This window comes from Lathyrus oleraceus, chromosome 1, assembly GCF_024323335.1.
Source record: "Lathyrus oleraceus cultivar Zhongwan6 chromosome 1, CAAS_Psat_ZW6_1.0, whole genome shotgun sequence".
Taxonomy (NCBI): domain Eukaryota; kingdom Viridiplantae; phylum Streptophyta; class Magnoliopsida; order Fabales; family Fabaceae; genus Lathyrus; species Lathyrus oleraceus.
Genome location: NC_066579.1, coordinates 424,190,122 through 424,216,944, shown reverse-complemented (window position 1 = coordinate 424,216,944; position 26,823 = coordinate 424,190,122). Strand labels below are relative to the sequence as shown.

Genomic DNA, 26,823 nt, shown 5'->3' with positions numbered 1-26,823 from the left:
AACAGCGAATTAGGATAAAAATACTTGTGTTTTTTGTCATTGTCTCATCTTTACTGTTTGAGTTCTTGGGTGATTTTTTAAAAAAATCTAAAAATCCAATTCAAATCCCCATTTATTGTGTTTCATAAACCTTCATGATCACGAGAGGAAATTTTTTGTTGGGAATGTTTCTAATTTTTCTTGAGTCTCAGGGTCCCAGCATAATAGGACGATTGAGGGTTTTCGCAGACGTGTTGCTCTCTTGTAGTAAATAACCATCTTCTCTGTGATTTTTCTCTTCATGGTACCTTTGGATGATGCGTTTGTTTGTGGTCATCCTCCGGTTATGAGGATAAAGCATGTGTGTTTGCCTTTGCTTGCCTACTTGCTTTCTCTAATTGTCTCGGCCGTTGTGATCTTTAAGAGATACTTACCTTTTGGTGACTCCTCTCTATCCTGCTTGCCTCCTTTCACACAGTCGACTAGTCGGCCCCTATTTATCAACTCTTTGATGACACATTTCAAGTGAATACAATCATTAATATTGTGGTCGTGGCTTTTATGGAAGCGATAATATTTTAACTTGTCTGTCTGATATGCCTATCTGACGGGGTATGAGGGTCAGATTCTTGCTTTCCAAATTTCAGTATTTATACAATCTTGATAAATCTTCTCACGGGATACGTTGGAGGAGTGTACTTGTTGTACTTTTATAGCATTCCCCGCTAAGGATCATCCTAACGTAAGTGGTATTCCTTCCCAACCGGACGACTGGATTGAGAATCAACAAAGACAGAGTTATCAAAACACGTAGATAGTTTCTCTTCCATGATCATGTAATGCTCGACCATGAGTAACATTTCTTGAACGAATTTTACCTTCATCTTTCCTAACTTTTTCTTCAAAGGATGGTCCCTCAGAAGACCGTCCTTGAAGATCCAACACTGAATACCTTCCTGAGTTGCTTTTACCTCAATAGAGACATGCGTGAATTACTTAAGTCAGTATATGAAGAAGAATAGTGAAATGAAATTTTATTTGAAATCTTTTACCTGATTTTGGTGCATTTTTTTTATATATAGTAGATAATGAATAACTATTTTGCTATTAATTAGGAGTGAATTGTAGAGAACTCTTGAATCTTTACATTTTAGATCTTTGATGATCGCTAAAATAGTAATCTTTACATATTAAAAAGATTATAGAAACAATTAGACCTTTATACAATTGCGGCCAATATTAATATGGTCGGTGTAGATCCACCTGAGGTCTATCTGAACAGGGCATAACAACAATCATTCATGATTATTATTTTATAGATGATTAAAATAAAAGTTAAACATTAGTAAAACTTAAATATCCATATTTAACTGAGATTATTTGCAATTTTTATAAACTATTAATATATTTTTATCCTATCTCTTATCATTTATTAGACACTTTTTTTTTCAATTCTTTTTATAATATTATTAATAAAAGATAATTTTATTAAATATCTCATATTTTTAAATAAACACTATAGTACTCATGTTTTAATATTATTTTAATTATTTTAAAATAATTAAAATTTAAAATTTATTTATGTTAAAAATATAAGTATCCAATCAAAATTCTAGGGGTGGCAAACGGGCATACCCGCCCCGTTTAGGCCCGTCCCGCAAAAGTCCGCAAAAAAATGGGGCGGGACGGGGCGATCATAGTTGAGGATGTGAGCCTAAAACATAGACCCGCCCCGCAAAAAAGTGAGGGCGGGGCGGGGAAAGTCCGCGGACACTGCACTCTTTAAGCTTAAAAATACAAAAATTTATGTAAATACACGTGCCCGCGGAAAAAACGGGGCGGGGCGGGACAGACACATTTGAGGGTGAGGGCCTAAATCCTTAGTCCGGTCCGCCAAAAATGACGGGTAAAACGGACATGACCCGTGGGCCGAACCCATTTTGCCACCCCTACAAAATTCATGAGTATCAAGTAATTTTTTAATAAAATTAATTATGTTTTTAAAGTGTAAAATAGAAAAAAACCCTCATAATTTGTAAAAAGCATACAAGGAAAAAGTAATTAAAGAAAAGAAAGAAGAAATTAATCCCCCTTTCCTTTCTTGCACTTCGATGCTATTGCTATCTGGTTCATTATTATTGTTGATGATGATAATGGTAACCTCTTAGATCATAATTACGATGACAGAGTAATTCAAATCAAACCAAGAACAACCATTCAAGAGGCGATCATCATCGTACACCATCATGTCGTTCTCGTTCTTTAAGGTTTCCAGGCCTAAAACGCCGCAGGAAGTCGTTAAGTCCATCAAGGAGAGTCTCATGGCACTCGATACCAAAACCGTTGTTGAAGTTAAAGCCCTTGAGAAGGTAACCCTCGTGAGATTTACACAATAATTACCATTCCCTTGTTCTGAATTATCAATTACTCTTCGTTTTTTCAGTTAAATTTTCCGTCTTGGAACATGGGTATGCCTTAAGTTTAGATTATTTTAGAGACTCGTTCATTGTTTATTATTTTAGTGTGTTTTGTGTTATAAAGATATTATTTTTTTTAACTGATTGTTGTTATTATATATAAGTAGTGTTGTCGGAGGAACAATTATTACTGAATTAAACCTTACATAACTCATAAAAGATTCTAACTTGCAAGTCTGAGTTTAACTTATGAAAGCTTTCTGATGGAAATTTGCTGGTTATGTGCTTCTGAAACTATGATTCTCTCTCTGTATAAAAAGTCCTTTGTGCATCGGTTCTGATCTATAACTTATGTTCACAATGGCGACGGCGGTTGAATGATAGCTAGATGGTGGTGTTGATCGAAATACCCATCGTCGGTATTGACCGTGAGGTTTAGAGTTAGCCTAGTGTGTATCTTGAGAGGTGGTGATGTGAGGTTTATATAGCTTTGAAGATGTGGGTTTGGGTCAGCCAAAAGCAAATAGGGACCAAATTGATAGTAAGTTGCATAATATGATGACTTAATTGATAGTAAGTAACTTGACATTTTAATAGAGTTGGGGACCTTTTTGAAATATTCATAGCGTATAGGATTAGTTTGAAAGTGTTCTACAAACACGAGGACTAATTTTATAGTTTGCTCTATAGAACATTTAGGTTTCAACTTCAATTACTGCATTTTTTGTCGTCGCCTTCGGTAATGGTACATGTGATGGTTGTAGAATATGAACTGGCAGATTTAACACTTTTTCAATTTAACATAGCATGGACAAAAGAAACACTAATATAATCAGAGTTTCATATTACAGTGTGATGTAATTGTAAACATCTGTTTCATAAGTCAGGTTAATCATCTAAAGGGTTGTGTCAGAGAGTTTGTTCTACAACCGAGTGTTTTATCTTTCACTATCTTCTAATTGTTATCATTTTGTTGAACATATTTATGTTCACGAGAAGAAAATTGTGTAAAGTTATTCGATGTTTGTTATACATTTTGTAGGCTTTAGAGGAAGTTGAAAAGAATTTTGTAACTATGAGAACTATGCTTTCTGGAGATGGAGAATCAGAACCGAATTTGGATCAGGTTTCACAGCTTGTGGAGGAAATCTGCAAAGAGGAAGTTCTTACTCTCGTAATTCACAAGCTGCCTATACTTGGATGGGAAGTAAGATTCAGATACAAAACACAATCATATGAATGCAGTTGACTTAACTGGTTTCTCATTGTTTTGTGTGAATTTTGATACAGGCTAGAAAGGATTTAGTCCACTGCTGGTCCATATTATTGAAACAAAAGGTTGACTCCAATGATTGCTGTGTAGAATACATTGAACAACACTTTGAATTACTAGACATTCTTGTTGTATAGTAAGATTCTTACTCCGTCATCTCTTTTTGCTCCTCTTTTAATGTGGAATCACTATCGTTACTAATTGCATTCAAGTTGGTTGGCTAAAACTGTCGCTCTATGCTAAATTGAAAACATTGGATTTTGGTTTTTCTCTCGGTGTCTTTTGGACCCTTGTACTTGATATAATATCTGAAAATTTTGGTGAAGGATCATTCTTAGTTGTTTTTAGTTTCTGAAACTGATATCACAAAATGACCGTGCTTTTTGTCAATGTTACTATCTACTATTATCCTGTTTTATTGTTATGCATTACTTAGCAAAACACTGCAGTTAATTTTACTTTTAAAATTTCAAATTTTTTACTTCATAAAAGCATTTATTCTGTTAAAGCATTAACAAATGACCTTTCAGCTAAGTTTGAAGTATAGAGTGAACCTCATTGACCTTACACAAAATCATGGATGAAACCAAATTTTCTTGTTGTTAAGGATTCAAGTGTAAATACATTGGAATCTTACATTCACTTTTATGTGCTCTAAAAGGTTTATTAAATTATGATGAACTTATGGTGATAAAATGGGATTTAGGTAAATGCGAACACGCTACTTGTGTTTGTATCTCTGTAGCACCGACACCTCTGGAAAAAAAGGCGTGTCGGTGTCCGAAACGGACACCGAGACTTGTGATTACGCTTAATTTATTCATGTTTTTCAAATTATTATCGGTGTCGACATGTCAGTGTCGGTCTCATGTTTCTGGTGTCCGTGTTTCATAGGTTTGTATACATTTTTCCATTCACGATACAAATTTGACCAAATTAAATTTACATCTAGAATGTTACTGAGATATAACATGTCTGTGTAAGTAGAAAATTGTCTAGTGCTATGTGATCAATACGAGTAGTTTAAGTTGTTGCTGACATCTCTGTATCTATTTCCAAACAGCTATGATAACAAAGAAATTGCGTTGAGCTCTGGCATAATGCTGCGGGAGTGCATCAAATTTCCCAATCTTGCAAAGTAAGATATTTTGGGTTGTGTCACCAAATGCTCTTTCCCCTGATTTTTCAGTTCAAATTCTTTTAAATCGTTCTGATATCGTCATTGTAAACTCAAATTGATTTTGCCAAGATTTTGATGTGAACAGAAAAAGGTAAGTCAGTTGAAGTGTTTAAATTTTCTGACTCTTTGGGTGTTTTCAGATACATATTGGAATCTGCAAGCTTTGCGTTGTTCTTTAAATTCGTAGAGTTGCCTAACTTTGATGTATCATCGGATGCATTTTCTACATTTAAGGTCAGATTTGAATTCTTTCTCGCCTCTCTTTAAGTCTTATAACGACTTACCATGCTGTTTCATATATGTCTTTGGATATGCTTGCTTTGCAGGACCTTCTCATTAAACATGGAAATGTGGTCGCAGAATTTTTGACGGCTAACTATGACGAGGTTTGCGTCCTCCTTGGCATACTTATCCTATTTGAACATATCAAGGCAGCACAAAATGCTGCTCGAGTAGCTTCTCTTCAAAAACACGTTCGAAAAATGATTTTCATTATGATAAACAAACACATGTTCATGAAGCATACTAATACTATGAACTCAGTGATTATTATACTCATGTTTTTCTAATAGGACTTCTTGTTCTCAGTTCTTTGATCAATACGAGAGCCTCTTGACGTCTCCAAATTACGTCACACGGAGGCAATCTATAAAGGTCTGTTCTGTTCTGCCAACGATTTTAAAATGTTTTTGCTTTCTGATCACATCTTTGATCTTAACAATTAAATTTATATGGATTTTAGCTTCTCTCGGATTTTCTTTTGGAATCTCCCAATGCTCAGATAATGAAGCGCTACATCTTAGAAGTTCGCTATTTGAAAGTCATGATGACATTGTTGACGGTATAACTCCTCTTAATCCTGCATCATTGTGCGACATTCCTGTTTTTCCACGCGATTAATTAATATGCTTACATGGTTGAGCAGGATTCAAGTAAAAACATTCAGTTATCAGCTTTTCACATTTTCAAGGTGATTTTTCCCCTTCTTGTTTTCAAGTTAATCGACACACGTGTACATTTCAAACTTTGTTTTATTTATTCTAATCACATATTTATCCAGATTTTTGTCGCCAATCCTAATAAGCCCCGAGACGTGAAAATTATTCTGGGGAAGAATCAGGGGAAGCTGCTAGGATTGCTTCATAACCTATCGCCGGGAAAAGGTTATCATATTTCAGTTGATTCAGAACATGTAGTTAGTAACCTATTTTTTTCGAGTTACCAATCTTAGCTCGTTTTCGGTTTTCAGGTTCCGAAGATGAGCAATTTGAGGAGGAAAAGGAGTTTATCATCAAGGAAATTGAAAGAATATCAGTATAAGTAATTTGATGCAAGGATTTTCATATTGGTGTTTGTGAGCAACTTATGAGTTTTTATGTGGACAATACACCATTTTTGTTTGTATTGTAAATTGTAATACAAACTAAATTTAAGGCATAAACCAATAACATTGCTTTGATACTAATAGTAATTAGGTGAGTTCTTATTACAAAAATAGCAATGAGGTGAATTCCATCAAGAAAATATAGTAGTTAGGTGAAAATGCTTGTCACCCCAATAAGAAACTTGTCACTCTTATTGAAAGCATGTTTTTTTACCTATATGCTTTTCCATTAGATCAAATTTCATACAAACAATTTTTAAGTAAACTCTTCATATTAAGAATTTACATCATATCTATGATTATTTTAGCAAATAATTAAATATTATTTTATTTCTTTAAATATCTTTTTATTAGGTTTAGTTGCCACAAATTTTTTATTTATATTTAATTTTTTATTTTGTAATTTTGGAAAATAAAAATATATTAATTAATTAAATGAAAAATAAAATTGTTAGTTTCTCTATGTCTTTTAATTTAAAACAATATCAAAAGGTATGATTTGATTTTACCACCTTAATCTAGATATAAAACATATCATTTAGGTTTTGATAAAAAAATTGTTAATATTATTGTAAATTACTATTGTATTATTATTATCTAACAATTCGTTGGGTTGTCATAAAAAAAACAGATAGCCTAATTGATAAAAAAAACAGATACCCAATTGGTAAAGATTAAAGAGGATTTCTTAATGTCGCCTTAATATTTCTTAATCACCACGCAAATTTATTTAAATATTTTTAATTTTTGAAGATGCATCTTCGGACGTACTAATTTCTGAATAAATATTGAAATATTTTGGAGATACATCCCCAAAACAATTTAAAACATTCAATACATATCACTCAGATGCCATTTACATTTGAATTGTATCAGAGATGTATCTTCGTGAATATTTCGGAGATACATCTTTGAAACGTGTCAGAACAAGTATTTTATTTGTGTTCAGATGAAGATTTAAAACATATCGTACAATCGGAAAAAAATAGACGTACATAATTCCAGATGAACCGAAAATGTCATACAAAAATAAAATATCAATAAATAACGAAAATGTCGTATAATCGAGATCAATAAAGTAGTAAGACTGTCAAAATAAACTACAAACCATGCTTAAAACTATATAATAAGAGACTACTGCGTGTGTTTGACAATCTCTCATCTATCTCATCTGCCTCGTCTATCTCCTCTTCCCCATCTACCTCATATGCCTCATCTGCCTCGTCTACCTCCTCTGCCTCATCTACCTCATATGCCTCATCTACCTCCCCTGTCTCGTCTACCTCCTTTAGCACTGCCTCCGATACAACAATGCCCCATGTGTCTCCGTCATGATGGCATCTAAGACTTGCCTCACATCAGACCTATCAGGAAGATATCTCTGTCAATGCCTGCCCGCACAATCCCCACTATGCGACGACACCTAGGTAAGACATCCTTAACATGATCTAGCTATGCCTGCTCCTCTTCTAGTATCTTCTGACGAGTTAGTATCGATGGATCTCTTGGAGCAGCATGCATCATATACGATTGTGACACCCTGAAGAACCATTTGATGTACCCTTTGACGTAGCTTCAGTCGCTCTCAGCCATGGTAGTTTGTGCCTCCTCCGATACTAAATGACTCTCATAATCATCAAACATGTCCTTTATCTGCCTATGTGCCAAGGGAGGAGGAACAAAGATAACATGGTGTATGAGAATGGTTTGAGTGTAGCCGAACTGCCGCATGACGCGCTCGGGAAGATGAGGAGCAGTGAGACACGATCCGTAAGCCAACCATCCAAAGTATAACACTATCTCGTCAAATGGCCGCATCTCACGGTGATCAACATAGCTGTTGAAGTGCATGTCCTCAGCAATCAAACAATCAAGATAAACTCTGTAAGGCTCGGTCTCCTGGTTCCCTTTGAAGCGGGGAAAAACCAGTAGCACGTGACATATCCTTAGTGTAAGTCTCCACGAATTCATTAAGAATCCTGTGGTTAACCGTAGTATAACCGGTCATGCACAAGTCCTTCAGACCAAAGGACAAAACTGACTAAAATCAATCCTCATTTGGCTAAGGCAACACAACAATCTTCCTCCCGTGGTTAAGAAACTTTTGTGGATCATGCTCCTGAATTTGTTAGAAAATAAAATTAATGTAAACATAAATAAAGAATCCGACTAATGTTACTTCTCCGTCCCAGATATGTCTAGCAGTATGGTCTAAATACATTGGCAGTAAGGATAAATCAACTGGACCACCTCCAAAAGTCTCTGGCTTAGCATCCGCAACAGCCTCACCCTCCGGAGGTGGCACTAAATCAACAACATCAACAGTAGGAGATGGGATAAGAGGTTATCTTCTTCAAGTAACATGATTTCTGCTTCCTTTCTCAACTCGTGAATGATACTCGAATCTCCTTCCTCTTCTCTCTTCTCATGACTCCTAATTTTGTTGTTTTTGGTGATTCTATATGATGTTGAGAGATGAGTGATGTATGGTGAGAAAGTGTGTGATGAATGAAAATGATTATTTATTTTTACAATGATTGAAGCCTAAGCTCAACTAATTGAAGCTTCCACGTGAAACTTCAATGGTCGTGGATGGGAGCTTTAGTGTGGATAGGTGGATGAAAGAGTGAAGATTCATATGAGAGGTTGAAGAAAGAGTCAAGATGCTGATGCTGATGCTTGAAGGATTGAAGGTACTTCAATGGCAAGATATCAACCTCTTTGAATTTCTCTTTCAAATTCTCTGAATTTTCCTGTGTGTATATGATTGACTGTATCCTCTGTGTTGAATGCTTATTTTTTATAACTGCTATATGTTAAAAATTCAGTTACAGTTAGTTGTGATTCAGTCAAGTGTTAAATTGGATGAAAAAGTTTGTTAGAAGTTAGTTTTAACAGTTAGAGGTTAGTTGTTGTTCTATTAGGAACTGTTAATCTGTTATAAATTGAATCAAAAGTTAGTTATATCGCATTTCAGTTAGTTTACAAAATAGATTGAAGTTAGTTTGCATAGGTTAGAAATATATTGAGTTAGGATGAAGTTAGTAGATCTGTTAGAAAAATATTTAGTTTTGTTAGAAATTATTTTGGAATCAGTTGATTAATTTTCGCTAATTCAGTTAGTGTTAATGATTGCACTCCATTAAAATGTTATGTTAGAGCTTAGAGTGGATCAGAATGAAGTTATTGTCAAATTGATGAAGTTAACTTGAATGAGTTTGAACATGCTAAGTTAATAACTGATGTACTATTAGTTGTTTAAAAAGGAATGACATGGTTATTCGTTCTATGGCTTGGTTCTACCTTTGGTTTAAGGCTTGTTGAATGATGTGCCATTATTGCTTTGAATTTTATTTTTAGTAAGACTTAGTTTAATGTAATTCTCATGTTAAACTATGGTGTTTGGATTATATGGAACTTGAACTATGCTCCGCTATGATAGGTTTGCTATATGTTCATATGAATGTTTGAACATTATGAAGATGACAATGATTATACTTTGGAGTGGCTTTTGTAGGATGGATGCAAGAGCTAATGACATGATGATGGTGATAATGGGATGCAACATGAAGATACCCTTAGATATTATAGAATCATATGGAGTGAATAGGAAAATGTGGGGACCTCCAACCAAATTAGAAAACCCCATTTTTGTATTCTTTCAATTATGATGTAAAACAAACCTTGTGTATCTTAAACCTTGTATTTTAGCTCAAGATGTATGATGCAAAAAATATGTACCCTATGTAGTAAAACTCTTTTATTATATGATGTACAAGTTACAAGAATGCTTTGTATGCAATGAACTTTTATTGTAGCAAAATGTGTTTTGCCTTGCAAATAAAGCTTAGATTCAAAAGCGAAGTTTTGACTAAGCTTTTTTAATGTACAAAGCAAACACATAAAATGATGCATGCCTTAAATGGAAGGGTGCACAAGGACAAAGCTTGTCAAAATGTGATGGTCAGTTTTGAATTATGATGTTAATATGTCACACATGTTGGGATTGGATTAAAAACATGTTGAACTTTGATTTGTTGGAATTGACTGACATGCCATGGATGAGTTATGCTAATGAAAGATGAAGTGGAATTTAATGATTTGAATGTTGAAAATATAATGGTTTGATTCTTAAGAAAAAAGGAATTTCCCTCCAAGATTTGAAAATCTTTGAATTTGAAAACTTGAATGTCATCCTTGAAATGAAATATGAATCATAATATATGGCCTTGAATCCCAATTAAACGCACTAATGGACTAATGCTCAAACCAATAAGATCAGTTACATTAAAACCACCAATGTTGAACTAATGTAATTCAAAACCAGGCCAATGCCCTGATGCAAACCAAACGATCCATATGTATAAAAATTCAAGAACTAGGGTTCCACCAACATTGATCCATAAGAAATGACTCAAACATCACCGTTGTGCCAAAATAGTTAAAATATAGCATAAGCTTGATCCATTATCTTTGTATCATAAATAAGCGAGACCCTTTGAATCAATGATGCTTATTTGAGGAAGCAATTGTAAATGAATGTGTTATGATGGATGATTAGGGCATGTGGATATGTAGATGCAATGAGCAATAATCCAAACAAAAATAAAAAAAGTTGGACAAATTTTGGGGTATGACAGTTTGCATATGGAAATGATTGATTTTGAAAGGGCATTGCTAAGTTTGGCTTTTGGTGATCATGTTTAGTGATTATTGCTTGGTTAATGATATGACATTCATACAAGATCAAGTTTCACTCATAAAGCAAAGAACCATTCAAATGCAAATTTTGGAAGGGACTATCTTACTTGATCCACAACTACACATTTCATTCAAAAAAAGGCATTTTCATTTCAAACATTTCATCATTTAAAATCCAAGTTACAAACTTTACACACAAAAATTACAAGTTGTGACCTACAATTGACTTTGGTCAAGTGTTGACTTTTTGGTCAACTAGTTGACCAAAGTCAACTACCCAGTCCTAAAACCCTAATTCCCACATTGTCTTCTCCCACAAGCCATCTCTTCTTGCTCCAAATCCTCCATAAAACTTGATCTTGTTCAAAGTGTCTACTTGCTCATGGCCTTGTCCATATTCCTCAATCACATTGATCCAGCAATGTACAACTATAATGCATAATTAAGATTAACATCAAGGTATTCATAGCATACCAAAATACATTATTAGAACCCATACACAAGCCATGTGCATATATACATTAACACATAAACATTACTATGTCAAACCAAACCATGTTCATTCAAACTTCATTAACACTAACAATTAATTAACTTTTTTTCTCTAACCTACTACAATTAGAACCCATGCTAACTGAATATAAAAATAAATAGATGTAACAAGTTATAACCAACTTGAACTCTCCAATTTGAACTCTGCATCTCTTTAAAGGTTTTAACATTTTAAAATAATAGGTTTAACAAATCCTAACTCAACATCTTGTTAATTTTTAATAACTTATTGGTTTTTCAATTCATTCCCTAACCTAGTTCACTAACTAACTCCAATTGTCTAAAAATCTTCAACTGATTATTACTTGCATCATTCTACACTCAATGAACCTGTCCTTGTATCATATTAGAAAGTAGTAACTAAAGTCAGAATTGAAATGAAGCTAAGACAAGCATTCAAGATGAGTCAAAACATAGCCTCGTAACAGTACCATTTCAAAATAGTTAACTCCATACTAAGAACATCATAGTTAATCTCCCTCTTACTATTTTTAACTTCTTAAAGGAAATGATAATCATCTCTATAGAGGAAATGACTTTCCTTATACCATATGGAAGAGTTTTTTCTAAACTTTTCTCTCAATTAGAGATAATTAATAGTGATACTATTGAAGTTGAGTAGAGTCAAAATTTTGAATATGTGGAATAAATATTGTCCTATTTTTAATTAATGCAATATTTCCTATTCATTTTTATTGATAACAAAAATTTTGAGAATGACTAATTAACAAGAAAAAAATGAAAGATTGGAAGGCGCAAAGTGAGAAATCATTGAAAAAAATCTTAAATGCAGTTACATGAATTCAAAGCGTGTTACCTTATAGCTATATTCCCTCGGTTTTCAAAAACACCGAGGTAATAAGTTTATTATTTTTTTATGGAGAAAATATAGCGGTCACTTATAGCTATATTACCTCGGTTTTTTTATAAAAACGAGGGAAAATGTTGTTTAAAAAAATCAAACATGTTGCTCCCATGACCTATACGCTCGGTTTTTTGCATGTTCGAGGTGAAAGCTTCGTCATAAAAAGTGTTATTTGCCGTATTATTTGGTTGTGATGTGCTTATGATGCTCAATTTGTGGTATTTTTGTAGATTTACCATTTGCACATCTTGTAAGTTTTGAAAGAGTTGTTTTTTCAAAAAAAACTCAAAAGGGGGATTGTTGTTTCTTTTGGATTGACTGCTTTATGTAAAACAACATGGAGTGTACAAGATTTTTTGGTGAAAAAAGAACACATGTGAGACCAGATGTTCTAGTATGTGTGCAACATCTGACCTTGTCAGCAGGCCATGATGGAAGTTGTTATGAGCGTAGCTTCTGATTGTGATTCAATTATAATTGTTGTTATCTTCTAGCAATACATTAATTAGATTTATTTGATAGATTAAAAGGATCAAATTAAATCAGTTAGAGATTTAAATTTGAATTAAAAACAAATCATATACTTTATTGGAGGCTTTTGTGGAACAAATTAAAAACAAAATTCAACTAAATCTTCTACAAATCTAGATGAGATCACAACTATATCCAAAGGAGAAAATCCCAGAATTGCATTGCTATATAAGGAGACTCAAGCCTTTTTTGAGAGAGTCTGCGCTAGGATTTAAGATCTTTGTGCTAGAGTTTTATTTGAGTGTTTTGTTTGTGTTGCTTGTACACCACATTAGTGCCTACATTCATATCATAAGACATAGTTGTTGGTTTGTTTAGTTGAGTTGTAACTTAACATTTATCATTCTGATTATTGTTGTTAAGGTTAGAGATTGAGAGAATTTGAGAGGGGTTCTCATATTTAGGGGGAGTCCTAAATAGACAGACATTAGGGTAGAATTAAGAAGAAGGGCATTGAACTAGGAGTTGTTCATCTCAAACACTTTGTAATAATTCTATAAAGAGTGAATTTCCTTTCTTGGATTGGAAGCCCTCTAGACGTAGGCGTGGTTGCACCAAACTGGATAATCAATTCTCTTGTGTTCTTTAGTGTTTTTACATTCAATGATTGTTATTGTCATATTGCGTTAAAATTAGTTTAACAAGTTGGACAAAGTTGTCTCAGACATCTGATCCAGCATCTATCCCATTAGGAATAAATTTTCATTCTTTGTTGTTTACTTTCTTCCCTTGTCTCTTTACTTTCATGTTATTGGATTTGGATCTCTTGTCAGATCATACCAAAGTGTCATGGGCCTTGACTTACATAAGAACAAATTATTTTTCATGTACAATATTTGGTAGTTTTCTTTGTAGAAAAATGTGTTTTTTTATAAATTTTAAATTTAATCTATTAACTATTTGCTATCATTCACAAGAGCATAAGAAATGTTAATTTATCGAAATATATCTTTAAGGGAAATGCTAACGAGTGCCCCCAAGATACTGGTTAAAAAATTAAAAAGGTAAGTTGAACATTCTTTAAAAGATTAAAAATATATTTTTTTTCTAAAATTCGGTGTATTCAATGCACTGAAAACAGAAATAATTAATTTTTAAAAATAATATTGTGTATATTCAATGCACTAAAATTTAGAATATTTTATTTATTTGAAGTTCTTAACCAGTGCCCCAGGAACAATGGTTATCATGACCATATCTTTAATTAGGTAGAAAATGTTACTTAAGGTATGTTTGAATTGGTGGTATAAGATGAAATGGAATGTAGTGAAGTGGTAATTAATGAGATTCAATTGTTTGGATTTGCAAATAATAGATGAAATATAAATATTAGGCTTCATTCCGTCATGTTCCATTCAACTCCACTCCTTATGTTCCAGCAATCCAAACATAACCTTAAAGAATATGAAATTAAAATCATTTTTATTTTTATTTTTAGACAATAATCGCATTATCATTAAAAGATTTAACATCTGTGTTGATTTTAAATTTATTTATTATCTATTTTACTTACTCTTTTTATTAAGATAAAAAATTTATCAATTATCTTCAAATTTTAAAATGTATGAAATCTTAAAATTCAATATTATTAATCTTTTGAAATTCAAACTGATCTTTAATTCTTAAAAATCTTTTTACTATGATAAAAAAAATCATTGACTTCTTTCAAAATTTAAAAATACATAAAATACTTTGAAATCATTAAAATTTGTAATATAAACCTTTGATATTCAAACTGAAAAATCTTAAATTTAAACAATTTTTCAAAAAAATGTTAAAAAGTCTTTTAAAATCTACGAGATATTTTTTACAAAATAGTTGGTTAAAATCTCAACCAATATTTAGAGAAAAAAATCACAATGCAATACATTACTTATTCTTTATTAATTGTAATTATATTTTGTATGTCCAATATTAAATCTATCTTTAATTTTAATTAAAAAAATCTAACACATATATTGTTGTACTTATTTTCATTGTATTAAGGTTCTCTTTCGCCAAACAGATTTTTATTTTATAATTTGTAAATTCATATAACAATTTAAATCTATTTGGTAACCGTCTTTTCATTACGAACTTATAGTTTATTTTACTAATTTATAATTTATTTTTCAGATGTTATTTTAAGTAGCGTTTTAATTTATAGCTTATAGCTTATAACTTATCATTTCTTCCTCCACTTTCACTCTTATTATTTTAATAAAAGTTCACTTTTATCATTTATAATTTATTTCAAATTAAAATAAAATAATTATATATTAATAAATTTTATATCATTTTACATAATTAGTCTTATCAAACACTTCAATTAACTTTTCAATTATTACTCATCAACCATTAACTACTTGAGGAGCCTCAAGCTCCATGTAGAAGTTACTTCAACAAGAAGTTACTTCAACAACTTTCTAGTTGAATGTGATGGCAATCTACTATCAGTATTTGAGAGTCCTTTTGCAAAAGGGGTTCAAGTTTTCAAGCTGAATGAATCTGCAATGACATGGATCAAAGTAGAAAGCCTAAAAAATCACATGCTTTTTGTTGGCAAAAACATCATTTTCTGCAGTGGCAAACATTTCTGGAATGGAAAACAAAATTTATTTTCCTAGATTTTATGGACAGAGTCTTGTATTTTATTCTTTAGAAACAAACAACTATCACACATTTCAAAATGATCAAGTGGTGAATTTTCATCATGTTAGAGAACAGTTGAATGGTATGTGGATCATGCCAAAATGGCATTAAGTTTAAGCTTTTAATAAGTTATAATATTGTACTTGTGTGTGTCTGAGTTTCTGATAATTATTATTATTTGATTACATAAAAAAATATAGTTACAATTTTTTTTTAATTTATTGAGTTTCTGATAATTATTATTATGTTGATTACATAAAAAAATATAGTTACAGTTTTTTTTTTTGTTGTTTGGAGAAACTTCAATATTCTAGTTTTATTTCTCAATTATTATAATATTTAATCTGGTCAATTTTTTTTTAAAATTAGGATGAACATGCTTATTGCATATACATTTGAAATATATAAAGGTGACAACTTTGTTGCCCTTCTAATAAAATTGTGTAAAGTTATCCAACTAAGGTGATATCAAATGGCACTAAGAAAAGTGGTTGGGTTGGAAATTATGAATAATTAATTTCTATGAAAGTGTTCTAATATGATAAGAAGTATGAAGTTGACTTAATGACAATAAATACATTGTCAGTAGTCTCAAATTGAAAGTGATGTTCATTTTAAAAGCATTTATAAAGACTTAAAAACATTAAAATCGACAAAGAGGATAAAATGTCACATGAACAAATGTGATGGTCCCAAACATTATGCCACATGTCTCATCCAAACAACCCCTCGCCGGTGTTGTCACCGGTGACACCGGCTCCGAATTTGGGACCGGGTCCGAGGGCATGGGCGTAGAGGCGCTAGTGGTGGCTTGTTGGGGGACACTTGAGCATTTAGGCACGACACATTGCTCCTGGTTTTGGTCGTTGTTTAGAGTCTGAAATTCGAATTCGAAATATGCAACCATTCATGAAGTGGTACATATTATATTCATAGGCGAACCATTGCAAATATATATTGAAAATGTGTTGTTTCATCAAGAGTTGCAACCTTGTGAAACAACACATGCATGACCTATAAATACATTGTTCAGTATTCGAAAATCAACACATCAAATTCGTGCATCCTCTTCTCATAAATTCCAGACACATTTCTCTGCATTCAAATCTTCACCAGTCTTGTGCAAATTCGATTACGAGGCTGAATTATCCTGGGTATTTTTGCGTTCAACTCTAAGACAATAAAGAGATTGCTTGAAATACTTTTAAGGAAAGTGACATCAATCACGATTCAGACCGAGATCCATTCAACTTTACCGATATATCTAACAATCTTAAAAGTATTCAAATAATGGTTTCAGACGCTGCAGTTTCAAGCATCAAAATTTTGGATCGCTTTGATGGAACCAATTTCACCAAATGGAAAGACAATATGACATTCCTACTTACCGCTCTGAAGGTTCACTATGTCTTAGATCCTGACTTGACACCAATTTCTGAACCAACCCAGGATGACTTTGATGAACTCAAGAAGGAGCACAAGAAACGTAAAGAGGACGAATTGTTATGTCGTGGACATATCCTGAATACGCTATCTGATCGTCTCTACGTCCTCTATACGGATACTCATTCTGCAACAGATCTGGAAAGCGCTCGAATTCAAATTCAAGGCTGAAGAGGAATGTAAGAAAAAGTTCTTAATATCTAAATACTTTGATTTTAAAATGATAGACTCCAAGCCTATTCTTGCACAAGTACACAAGTTACAAGTTCTCGTGAATAAAATAAAAGTTGTAAAAATAGACATCCCATAAGCTTTTCAAGTTGGTGCAATCATTGCAAAATTGCCACCTTCGTGGAAAGGATGCAGGGAGAAATTGTTGCATAATTTTGAGGATTTCTCGTTGGAGAAACTTCAGAAACACCTACGAATCGAGGAGGATACGAAGGATAGAGAAAAGTCAGAGTATGCTGGATACTCTAAAGCCAATGTTGTAATTGGAAAAGGAAAGAGGAAACATGATGGCATGAAGAACCATCTTGGTCCTAAGAAAGAACATAACAAGTTCAAGAACTCTAGCGGACCATAAGGATCAAAAGGCAGTTGCTATGTGTGTGGTAAACCAGACGACTATGCTCGAGATTACAGGCATAACAAGTCCAAAAATGAAGTTAATGTTGTTCTTGCAAATGACGACATAATTTCTACGGTGAGCGAGATTATGGTAATCAAAGGCAAAATGCAAGGATGATGGTATGATACATGTGCTACCGTGCATGTTTCTTATGACAAAGCATCGTTTAAAAACTATTTAGACGTAAATGATGGACAAGAAGTGCAGATGGGAAATGAAGTACGATCTAGAGTCGTTGGAAAAGGATCCGTCGAACTGAATTTCACTTCCGGAAAGAAAGTCACTCTTGTCAATGTACTCCATGTCCCCGACATGAATAGGAACCTAGTTAGTAGGGACTTGTTGGGAAAACTTGGTATTAAGTCTGTATATGAATCAGGCACACTAATATTGACCCGTAATAGTGTATTTGTAGGAAAAGGATATTTTGCTGAGGAAATGATCAAACTTTGTACTACCGATGATATTATTAATGAAATTTCTAATTCTGCTTGTATGCTTGAATCTACTTCTTTATGGCATTCTAGATTAGCACATAATGGTATTAGTAATATGAATAGACTAACTAAATCTAGTTTGTTCTCATGCAATATTCATGATTTCAAAAAATGTGAAATATGTGTCAAATAAAAAATGATCAAGAAACTTTTCAAAAGTATTGAAAGAAAATCAAATTTGCTTGATCTGGTGCACTTTGATTTGTGTGAATTTAATGGCATGCTAATCAGTATGGGGAACCGGTATTTCATAACCTTTATTGATGATTGCTCTAGGTTCACACATGTATATCTTCTAAAGCATAAAGATGATGCTTTTAATGCCTTTAAAATATATAAAGCAGAGGTAGAAAAACAATTAAGTAGAAATATCAAAGTCCTTAGAAGTGATAGAGGAGGCGAATATTTTTCTACGGAATTCAATGCAAATTGTGAAGAATATAACATTATACATGAATGTTCCACACCTCATACACCACAACAAAATAGTCTAGCCGAGAGAAAGAATCGAACATATCAAGAAATGATAAATACTATGTTAATGCATTCTGAATTGCCATTTAATTTGTGGGGTGAAGCATTACTATCTGCACGTCATATAATGAATATGATTCCTTTAAAGTTAACCGGTATCTCTCCATATGAGATATGGAAAGGTAGATCACCAAATATCATTTATTTTAGAGTGTGTGTGTGTGTGGTATATTACAAGAATATGGATCCTAAAATAACTAAGTTGGGTCCTCGAGGGATCAAATGTGCCTTCATAGGATATACATCCAACAACAAGGCATATAGACTTTTAAGTCTGGAGTCTAGCGTAATTGTTGAATCCCGAGATGTGGAGTTCTTTGAAAAACTTATCATGAAGGATAAGGAATATGAGATTCCCATGAGTGAAGAATCTCGTGATCGAAATTCTCCATGAATTGTTGAAGAACAACCTGAAAGTATCTCACAGATTGTTGAAACACAATCTGAGCCTAGGATAAGCAAAAGAGCCTGAAAAGCTAAAATTCTAGGATCAAATGAAATCGATTCTCAACTCATTTCCTTTTATCTAGTTGAAGGAAATTGAAAGAATGATGTTCATAAGATCCCTATTATTCTCCAATTATAAGTTTCTTATACAAATATGAAGAAGGATTTCCTTCTTTAATTTCATGACTTTTCTTGATGAGACATAACATTACAATGTGTCCATCCTTTTTGCAATAATTTCATTTTATAGTTTTATATTGAGAGGCGGTTTTGGCATTACAAATATTATCGAAGTTTTTACTATTACTATTTGGTTTATAGCCAAGACCAACTTTTTTTTAGGATTCTCTCTGATTACCTAACAAAGAATTTAAGTTATCTCTTCCTTTGGTGAAATTGACAAGTGATTATTGAAGATCGCAAATTTCATTTTTTAAGTTGTCATATATATCTTACTTGTTAGGTTCATCATCTTCTCTTGAATTAGGAGAGCTTTGAAATAGATCATAATGTTTCTCTCTAAGGAGTTATATCTCCCTTTCAAGGGTTTTATTTTTAAGTTCAAGAGATGAGATAGAATTTTTAGATGCATAAACAATTTATTCTAGATTATTTGCTTCTTTTGTTAGTTTCTTGCAGATTCTAAAAAGATCATGATAGGAGAATTGAGAATTCCATATCATTGTCTTCCCGTGCAACATGAGCTTTCTTCTTTTTATGTGATTTTATGAATATTTTACTAGCCTTTTTTAATATGGGCAGGATGGTTTGATGATGTGCCCTGTATTTCCACAATTGTAGCATGTTGAAATGAGTGGTGTTTTCTCCTTACATTTTTCTTGTTCTTCCTTTTTCTTATTCTCATTATTCATTAATCTCTTGAATTATTTTACTATGAGAGCCATGTCACCATCAAAATCAGATTCCTCAGTTCAAAGTACTAGTTTTTTATTTTATTTTCTCCTTCTTCATACATCACAATTACTTTTATATTTTTCTCGATTAAGATCATGTTAGTAGCTTCTTAAAAGTGAATAGCAACATAAATAAAATATTAAAAGTAAATAGCATAAATTAAAAGGATGGGGTTAAAGAGATTGCACCAGATATTTAAGTGAAAAAGCACTATGAAAGTTTCACTCAAAAGCACTATGAAAACTTTAAGTGAAAAATAAATATTGAGAGAGAGAGAGAGAGAGTGGAGAGATAAATTCGAAATAAAATGTAAAGCTTTGGAAAGTGGCATGAAATAAAGAGGGGGTGAGTCTTCTTTATTGAGGAGTTGGAAAAATCAGAAAAGGAAATAACCCACGAGCATAATTTATAAGCCAATCGATTGGCATAATTCTCCTATCAATTGGTGTGGTCATTTTTAATCGATTAGCTTGCCTAACATGGAATTATTTAATATAGAGTTTTTACAAGTCATAAAGGTGTTGTCTTAATCTTTTGATCAATCATTTATGCTCTCTCCAATTGATTGGCTTAATTCTCTAATCGATTAGCTGACTTAGAAAAGTTTTGCCAATCGATTGACTTAAGTATCTAATTAATTGATTAGTTTAAGAAATATTTGGAAAAGAGTTGGACATCTTCTTAATCACTTGGCTTGGCATAGAAAACAACTTTAAAGATAAAAACATTTGAAAAATATTTTTAAAGGTATGTGTGTGATTTTCCTTAGTACTTAGAAACTACTTACTTACTTTTACAAAACTTGGGTCACTCAAACAGAGACGACCTAACAAGCTTTCGCAATTCTTCTCTTTTATTATTTTAAGGCTTCCAAGATTTTTTCCAGATACATCGATCGTGTAAATAATTTAGTATTGAGTCTTTTTTCTCTTGATGAGACATGCGACATTTCTCTTGTTAGGTCACCATCACCAGAGAGTTGAAAGCTATTGTCACCGACTTTAGACAACGTTGTCGTCATCTAAACCTTTAGATGGATCTTCTCTAGAATTTTCATATTTATACATGCAAGCACATAGATTCACAAATTTTACCATTTGGAAACCTAATATCATTTCGTGTGTACCAAGTTTTCCAAAAAATTATTATTATTAAGAGAGTCGTGATTAGATTCTAAATTTGAGATCTCCAACTTCTACTAGCATATTTAAATAAACATGTGTAACTAGTTTTATCAATGTTCATGTCAAACAATCACTTCATCTAATTCCAAAAAAGTAAGTAATACTTACATCTAAGAAATAAGTGGTTTGCCGTTTCCACATCATAATTGCAGAAAACACCTCAAAACAATATGAATCCCCTTTCAAATTAGGATGTCTTAAGTTTCAATAACATTAAGCATTAACTTCCATGTCACTAATGACTTTGCAGGTGGTATTTAGGTATGCCAAATGAATTTTGCTAAGAAGGCTCAATTTGATTCCTCTTAGTACATCTGTAGGTATCTTTAAAAGATAGATCACCATTTGCACATCCTATCCAAATGAGTTTACCAGTAATAACATTATCAACTTACAAGCTAATCTTTAAAATATCTTCAACAAGCATGGAAGATCATTGACTATTGATAGCCAAGAACTTCCAATAAAGAGATAAACACCTAGCTTTGTTTACTGTCTTAATATCTATAAGAATAAAGACCTTCTTCAGACAAAGATGAGCAAATAATCTTTCTAGATGTAGTAATCATATTTCTATTGTCTATTTCCATATAAATTATTTGATGCAAGAATCTAGTTTGTTAAGAAGATCAATTAGTCATTCATAAATCCTAAGACTATACAGAAGCATGCCTTGTATTACTGATTGGACCAATTGAACCCTACCCGTAATAGAGAAAATATGCTATTTCCAAGTAGCTATCTTGGCCAGTACTCTATCTACTATTATTTGAAGATGATTATGTATAGGATTGCCTTTGAAGATAATGAATCTAAGCATATCTACAACATGCCTTAGCCTAAATCCAGAATTCTGACCAAAATTGGATTGATGTGTTGACCAAAATTATGACCATATTCTTAAAGCAGATGGTTAATGAGTTAAGCAGTTTTCCTAGTAGCTTTGTAAAATATCATAAGGTCATATATAAAAAAAGTGTGGTAGGAATGGTTGTTTTACCAACTGATATACATGTAAACTTACAGTGATCCACAAACATAGATAAAGGCTTACTAAGTGTCTCTTCAGCAATACAAAAGAGCAGGGGAGACAGAGGATCTACTTAACTCACTCCTTTACAGCAAGAAAATATCTTGCAGATTTCCCATTTATCATGATTGATAGGTTGGTTAAGTGTAGAATGGTAAGAATTCAATCACAAAACTTTTTATCAAATCCAAATTGAACAATAACTTTTATAAGATATTGTCAATCTAAAGTATCAAAGGTTTTTTCTGATGTCTATATTCAAATCCATACTACCTCCAAAGGATTTATAGTCCAATATATTAATGGATTTTGAAGTAATTCCAATGCACTCATGAATATTTCTGCCGATAATGAAGCCTTTTTGGTGTTCTAAAACAATTTTAGGATATAAGATGGTCAAATTGTCCACAATGATCTTAGTGATAACTTTGAATTGAAAATTTGCAAGCACAATAGGTCTATAATGCTCGATAGAATTTGCTACATGTTGTTTAGGTGTCAAAGTCCTATTATTTGAATTGAGATTATGAAGGATCTAATCTTGTTTAAAGAATTGATTCACTGGAGTGATCAAATCAATCCCTACTAAATACCAATAGGCTTGAAAAAGCATCCATATTATGCACTACATTATTAATTTCCTCTGGTTGATACCTGAGATATTCATTTTCTGCTTGAGTTATAAGTTTTGGGATAGTTCTCTCTGTTTGATAAGTATAACTGCAATTTTTAGCTAAAGAATTTTTTGTTGAAGTTAACAACATGATTATCTAATTCATTGCTCTCCTCTAAGAAAATATTAACATGCCTCAGTCTAGTAATTTTATTATTACCATATCTCAATTTGACTATGATGTGAAAAAACTTTGTGTTCCTATTTCCATCCTTAAAACACCTATTCCTTATCATATTAGTCCAAAATTGGTCTTGCATATGTAACGCCTTAACTAACATAAGTTGAGCATTTTTTCCCTCCAATCTAAGATCGTCATTGTAACTTGCATCATTAATCAAACTTTTTATTCTATAAATAGGAGGAGTTATAACACCACAAATTCAATTAGTTTCTTTAATTGAATTTAGTCACATTTTATTTAAATTATGCAGTGATTTATATTCTGCTATTTGGATAATTTTGGAATTTATGTATCCTAGTGGGTATTAGAGAGAGTTAAGGGAATGATAGAAATTAATTGAATTATTTTAATTAATTTAAGTTGAGTAGAATGATTAAAATTAAGATAGTTGTAGAAAAATAAGAGAAATAACAGAATTTTGTGGGTAATTGAATTATTAGAAATTAAAATAAAATAAATCGAAGTTAGTAAGAGGAGTAAGGGTAAAATAGGGAATACGAGAGTAAGTTGAGGATAATTAGATAATAACATAATTAAGGGGAATTAGGTTTCTGTTCAAATAGAAAAGAGTGAGGGTTAGAAATTGTATAGTACGTATTATTTTGGAACAAGAGAAAGGAGGCAAGAGAGGCAACCTAAGGTTGAGAAGAAAACATCATTGCTGAGGAGCTTATAACTTACTTTGTTGGAAATCCAAGTTAAGGGAGAAGATCACTCTTATATGGGTGTATATTGTATGAAGGGTATAGAGGTGTCCTTAACTTCTTCTAGTTTTTTCTTTTGATTCCACCATTATTGATGTGTTCATGTGTTCTCAATGAAAATAGTGTAAATTACATGTTCAATTATTGTAATTCATGAATTGATCATTGTGTTATGATATGTTTAATTGTTATGAGATTGATTTATGTTGTTAAATTAATTATGTGATGTGTTTGGATGTTACAATATGATCTGAAAAGATGTATGAGGTTTATGGATTGGAGGAGATGAAGTGAACGTGATTAAAACTGGGACTTTTAGAAATTTGGTTGATGTTAATCGATTGACCCCCGATGTCAATTCATTAATCTTGTGAAAAATTGGAAAAATTGAAAGGAATGACGATGTCAATCAATTAATTACATTAATTAATCGATTGCTCTTAGCCAAAAAGTGAAAAATAGAAAAAACTGAATGTATGGAGGAATCAGATCAATCGATTGACGGTCACTATCAATCAATTGATGCTAGTTAAAATATGAAAAATTGTTGAGTTGAAACCTATTTTTTTATCCGGTCGTTTTTGCCATAACTTTAGCTCTATAAATTCATATGAGGTGCGGTTTGAAGCGTTCGAGAGAGAATGTCCCGTAGTGATATATTAAGAGGCTAGATGGTTGCTGGAATTTTTGAAAACTACTTATTTTACTTGTTACATAATAGTTAACGGTATCGAACAAATGGTTAATTGTTATAAATGAATGAACTAATGATGGAGTGATGATAATATGAATTAATATGATTGAGTGTTGTATGTATGTTTATTTGATGTGTGAATATATGATGTGAAGCGCAGGTATAATAACTATATGAATTATTGTAAATACTTGTTGATGGTTATTGAGATGCGTAGTTCAAAGTGAGAACTATTGTTGATGCGCTTAAATGCATGATTATTTACAATCATATGTGGGGATGTAAACATTATTGTGTTGTTGTTGTATTATTGTATGTCATACATCATATGTTGTCGTTATTGTGAAAGAGGCAAGTCACGAGTTCAAATATTGGGACTAGTGACTGGTCACAAGCTCAGATATCAGGGCTTAGAGCAATTGTGAAAGAGGCAAGTCACGAGTTCATGTGCTCATGTGTTCTTTCTTTTGATTCCACCATTATTGACGTGTTCATGTGTTCTTGATGAAAATAGTGTAAATTACATGTTCAATTGTTGTTATTCATGAATTGATCACTATGTTATGACATGTTTAATTGTTATGAGATTGATTTATGTTGTTAAATTAATTATGTGATGTGTTTGGATGTTACAATATGATCTGAAATGAGAGAAGTAAGTTGAGGATAATTAGATAATAACATAATTAAGAGAGTAGGTTGAGGATAATTAGATAATAACATAATTAAGGAGAATTAGGTTTCTGTTTAAATAGAACAGAGTGAGGGTTAGAACATTTACCGTACATATTATTTTGGAACAAAAAAAGGAGGCAAGAGAGGCAACCTAAGGTTGGGAAAAAAACATCATTGCTGAGGAGCTTATAGCTTACTTTACTAGAAATCCAAGTTAAGAGAGAAGATTACTCTTATATGAGTGTATATTGTATGAAGGGTAGAAAGGTGTCCTCAAATTCTTCTAGTTTTTTCTTTTGACTCCACCATTATTGATGTGTTCATGTGTTCTTGATGAAAAAGTGTAAATTACATATTCAATTGTTGTAATTCATTATTTGATCACTGTGTTATGACATGTTTAATTGTTATGAGATTGATTTATGTTGTTAAATTAATTATGTGATGTGTTTGGATGTTACAATATGATCTGGAATGATGTATGAGTTTTAGGGATTGAAGGAGATGAAGTGAACGTGATTAAAACTGAGACTTTTGGAAATTTGGTTGATGTTAATCGATTGACCCCCGGTGTCAATTAATTAATCATGTGAAAAGGTAGAACAATTGAAAGGAACGACGATGTCAATCGATTAATTACATTAATTAATCGAGTGCTCTTAGATAAAAAGTGAAAAATAGGAAAAACTGAATGTATGGAAGAATCAGATCAATCGATTGACGGTCACTGTCAATCGGTTGATGCTAGTTTAAATATGAAAAATTCCTGAGTTGAAACCTATTATTTTATTCGGTCGTTTTTGCCATAACTTTAGCTCTATAAGTTCATATGAGGTGCGATTTGAAGCGTTGGAGAGATAATGTGAATGAATATCCTGTAGTGATATATTAAGAGGCTAGATGGTTGCTAGAATTTTTGAAAAATACTTGATTTACTTGTTACATAATAGTTGACGGTATCGAACAAATGGTTAATTGTTGTAAATGAATGAACTAATGATTGAGTGATGATAATATGAATTAATATGATTGAGTGTTGTGTGGATGTTTATTTGATGTGTGAATATATGATGTGAAGCGCAAGTATAATTATATGAATTATTGTAAATACTTGCTGATGGTTATTGAGATGCGTAGTTCAGAGTTAGAACTATTGTTGATACGCTTAAATGCATGATTATTTACACTCATATATGGGACTGTAAACATTATTGTGTTGTTGTTCTATTATTGTATGCCATACATCATATATTGTCATTATTGTGAAAGAGGCAAGTCACGAGTTCAAATATTGGGACTAGTGACTTGTCATAAGCTTAGATATCAGGGCTTAGAGCTCAGATGTTAGGGCTCGAGGTTCAGCTGTTGAGATCAGGTTTATATTAAGAATCATTATTGAGTTGATACCACATGCATATAGAGTCGAGATGTTTTCAATTGCATACAAGTTGGAATTTATGAATTGATGATTTGTTGTGCAAATACATTATTTGTTGATGATTGTTATTGTTGTTGTTGTTTAGGCTACCCTTCCTAATCCTTTGCACCACTAACATATTTGAGCATATTCTCACCCTTTTGTTTTTTGTTTGTGTGTTAATATACGATGTGTACATATACTCAAGAACATAAGTAGTAGCTATTGTAAGTTGGAAGATAGCCTTGGAGCTCATCTTCATTTACTTTATCGCTTATCGTT

General features: G+C 32.2%; 1 protein-coding gene across 1 annotated transcript; it reads left to right on the top strand.

Moving 5' to 3' along the window:
• Nucleotides 1–2,015: 2,015 nt before the first annotated feature.
• Nucleotides 2,016–6,314, top strand: LOC127078867 (uncharacterized). The gene is made up of 11 exons (XM_051019288.1): nt 2,016–2,348; nt 3,439–3,603; nt 3,687–3,805; nt 4,733–4,807; nt 4,990–5,083; nt 5,176–5,235; nt 5,438–5,503; nt 5,592–5,690; nt 5,775–5,819; nt 5,910–6,012; nt 6,099–6,314. Exons 1-11 carry the CDS (start codon nt 2,226–2,228, stop codon nt 6,167–6,169), a joined length of 1,020 nt encoding a protein of 339 aa, XP_050875245.1. The 5' UTR covers nt 2,016–2,225; the 3' UTR covers nt 6,170–6,314.
• The last annotated feature ends 20,509 nt before the right edge of the window (nt 6,315–26,823 follow it).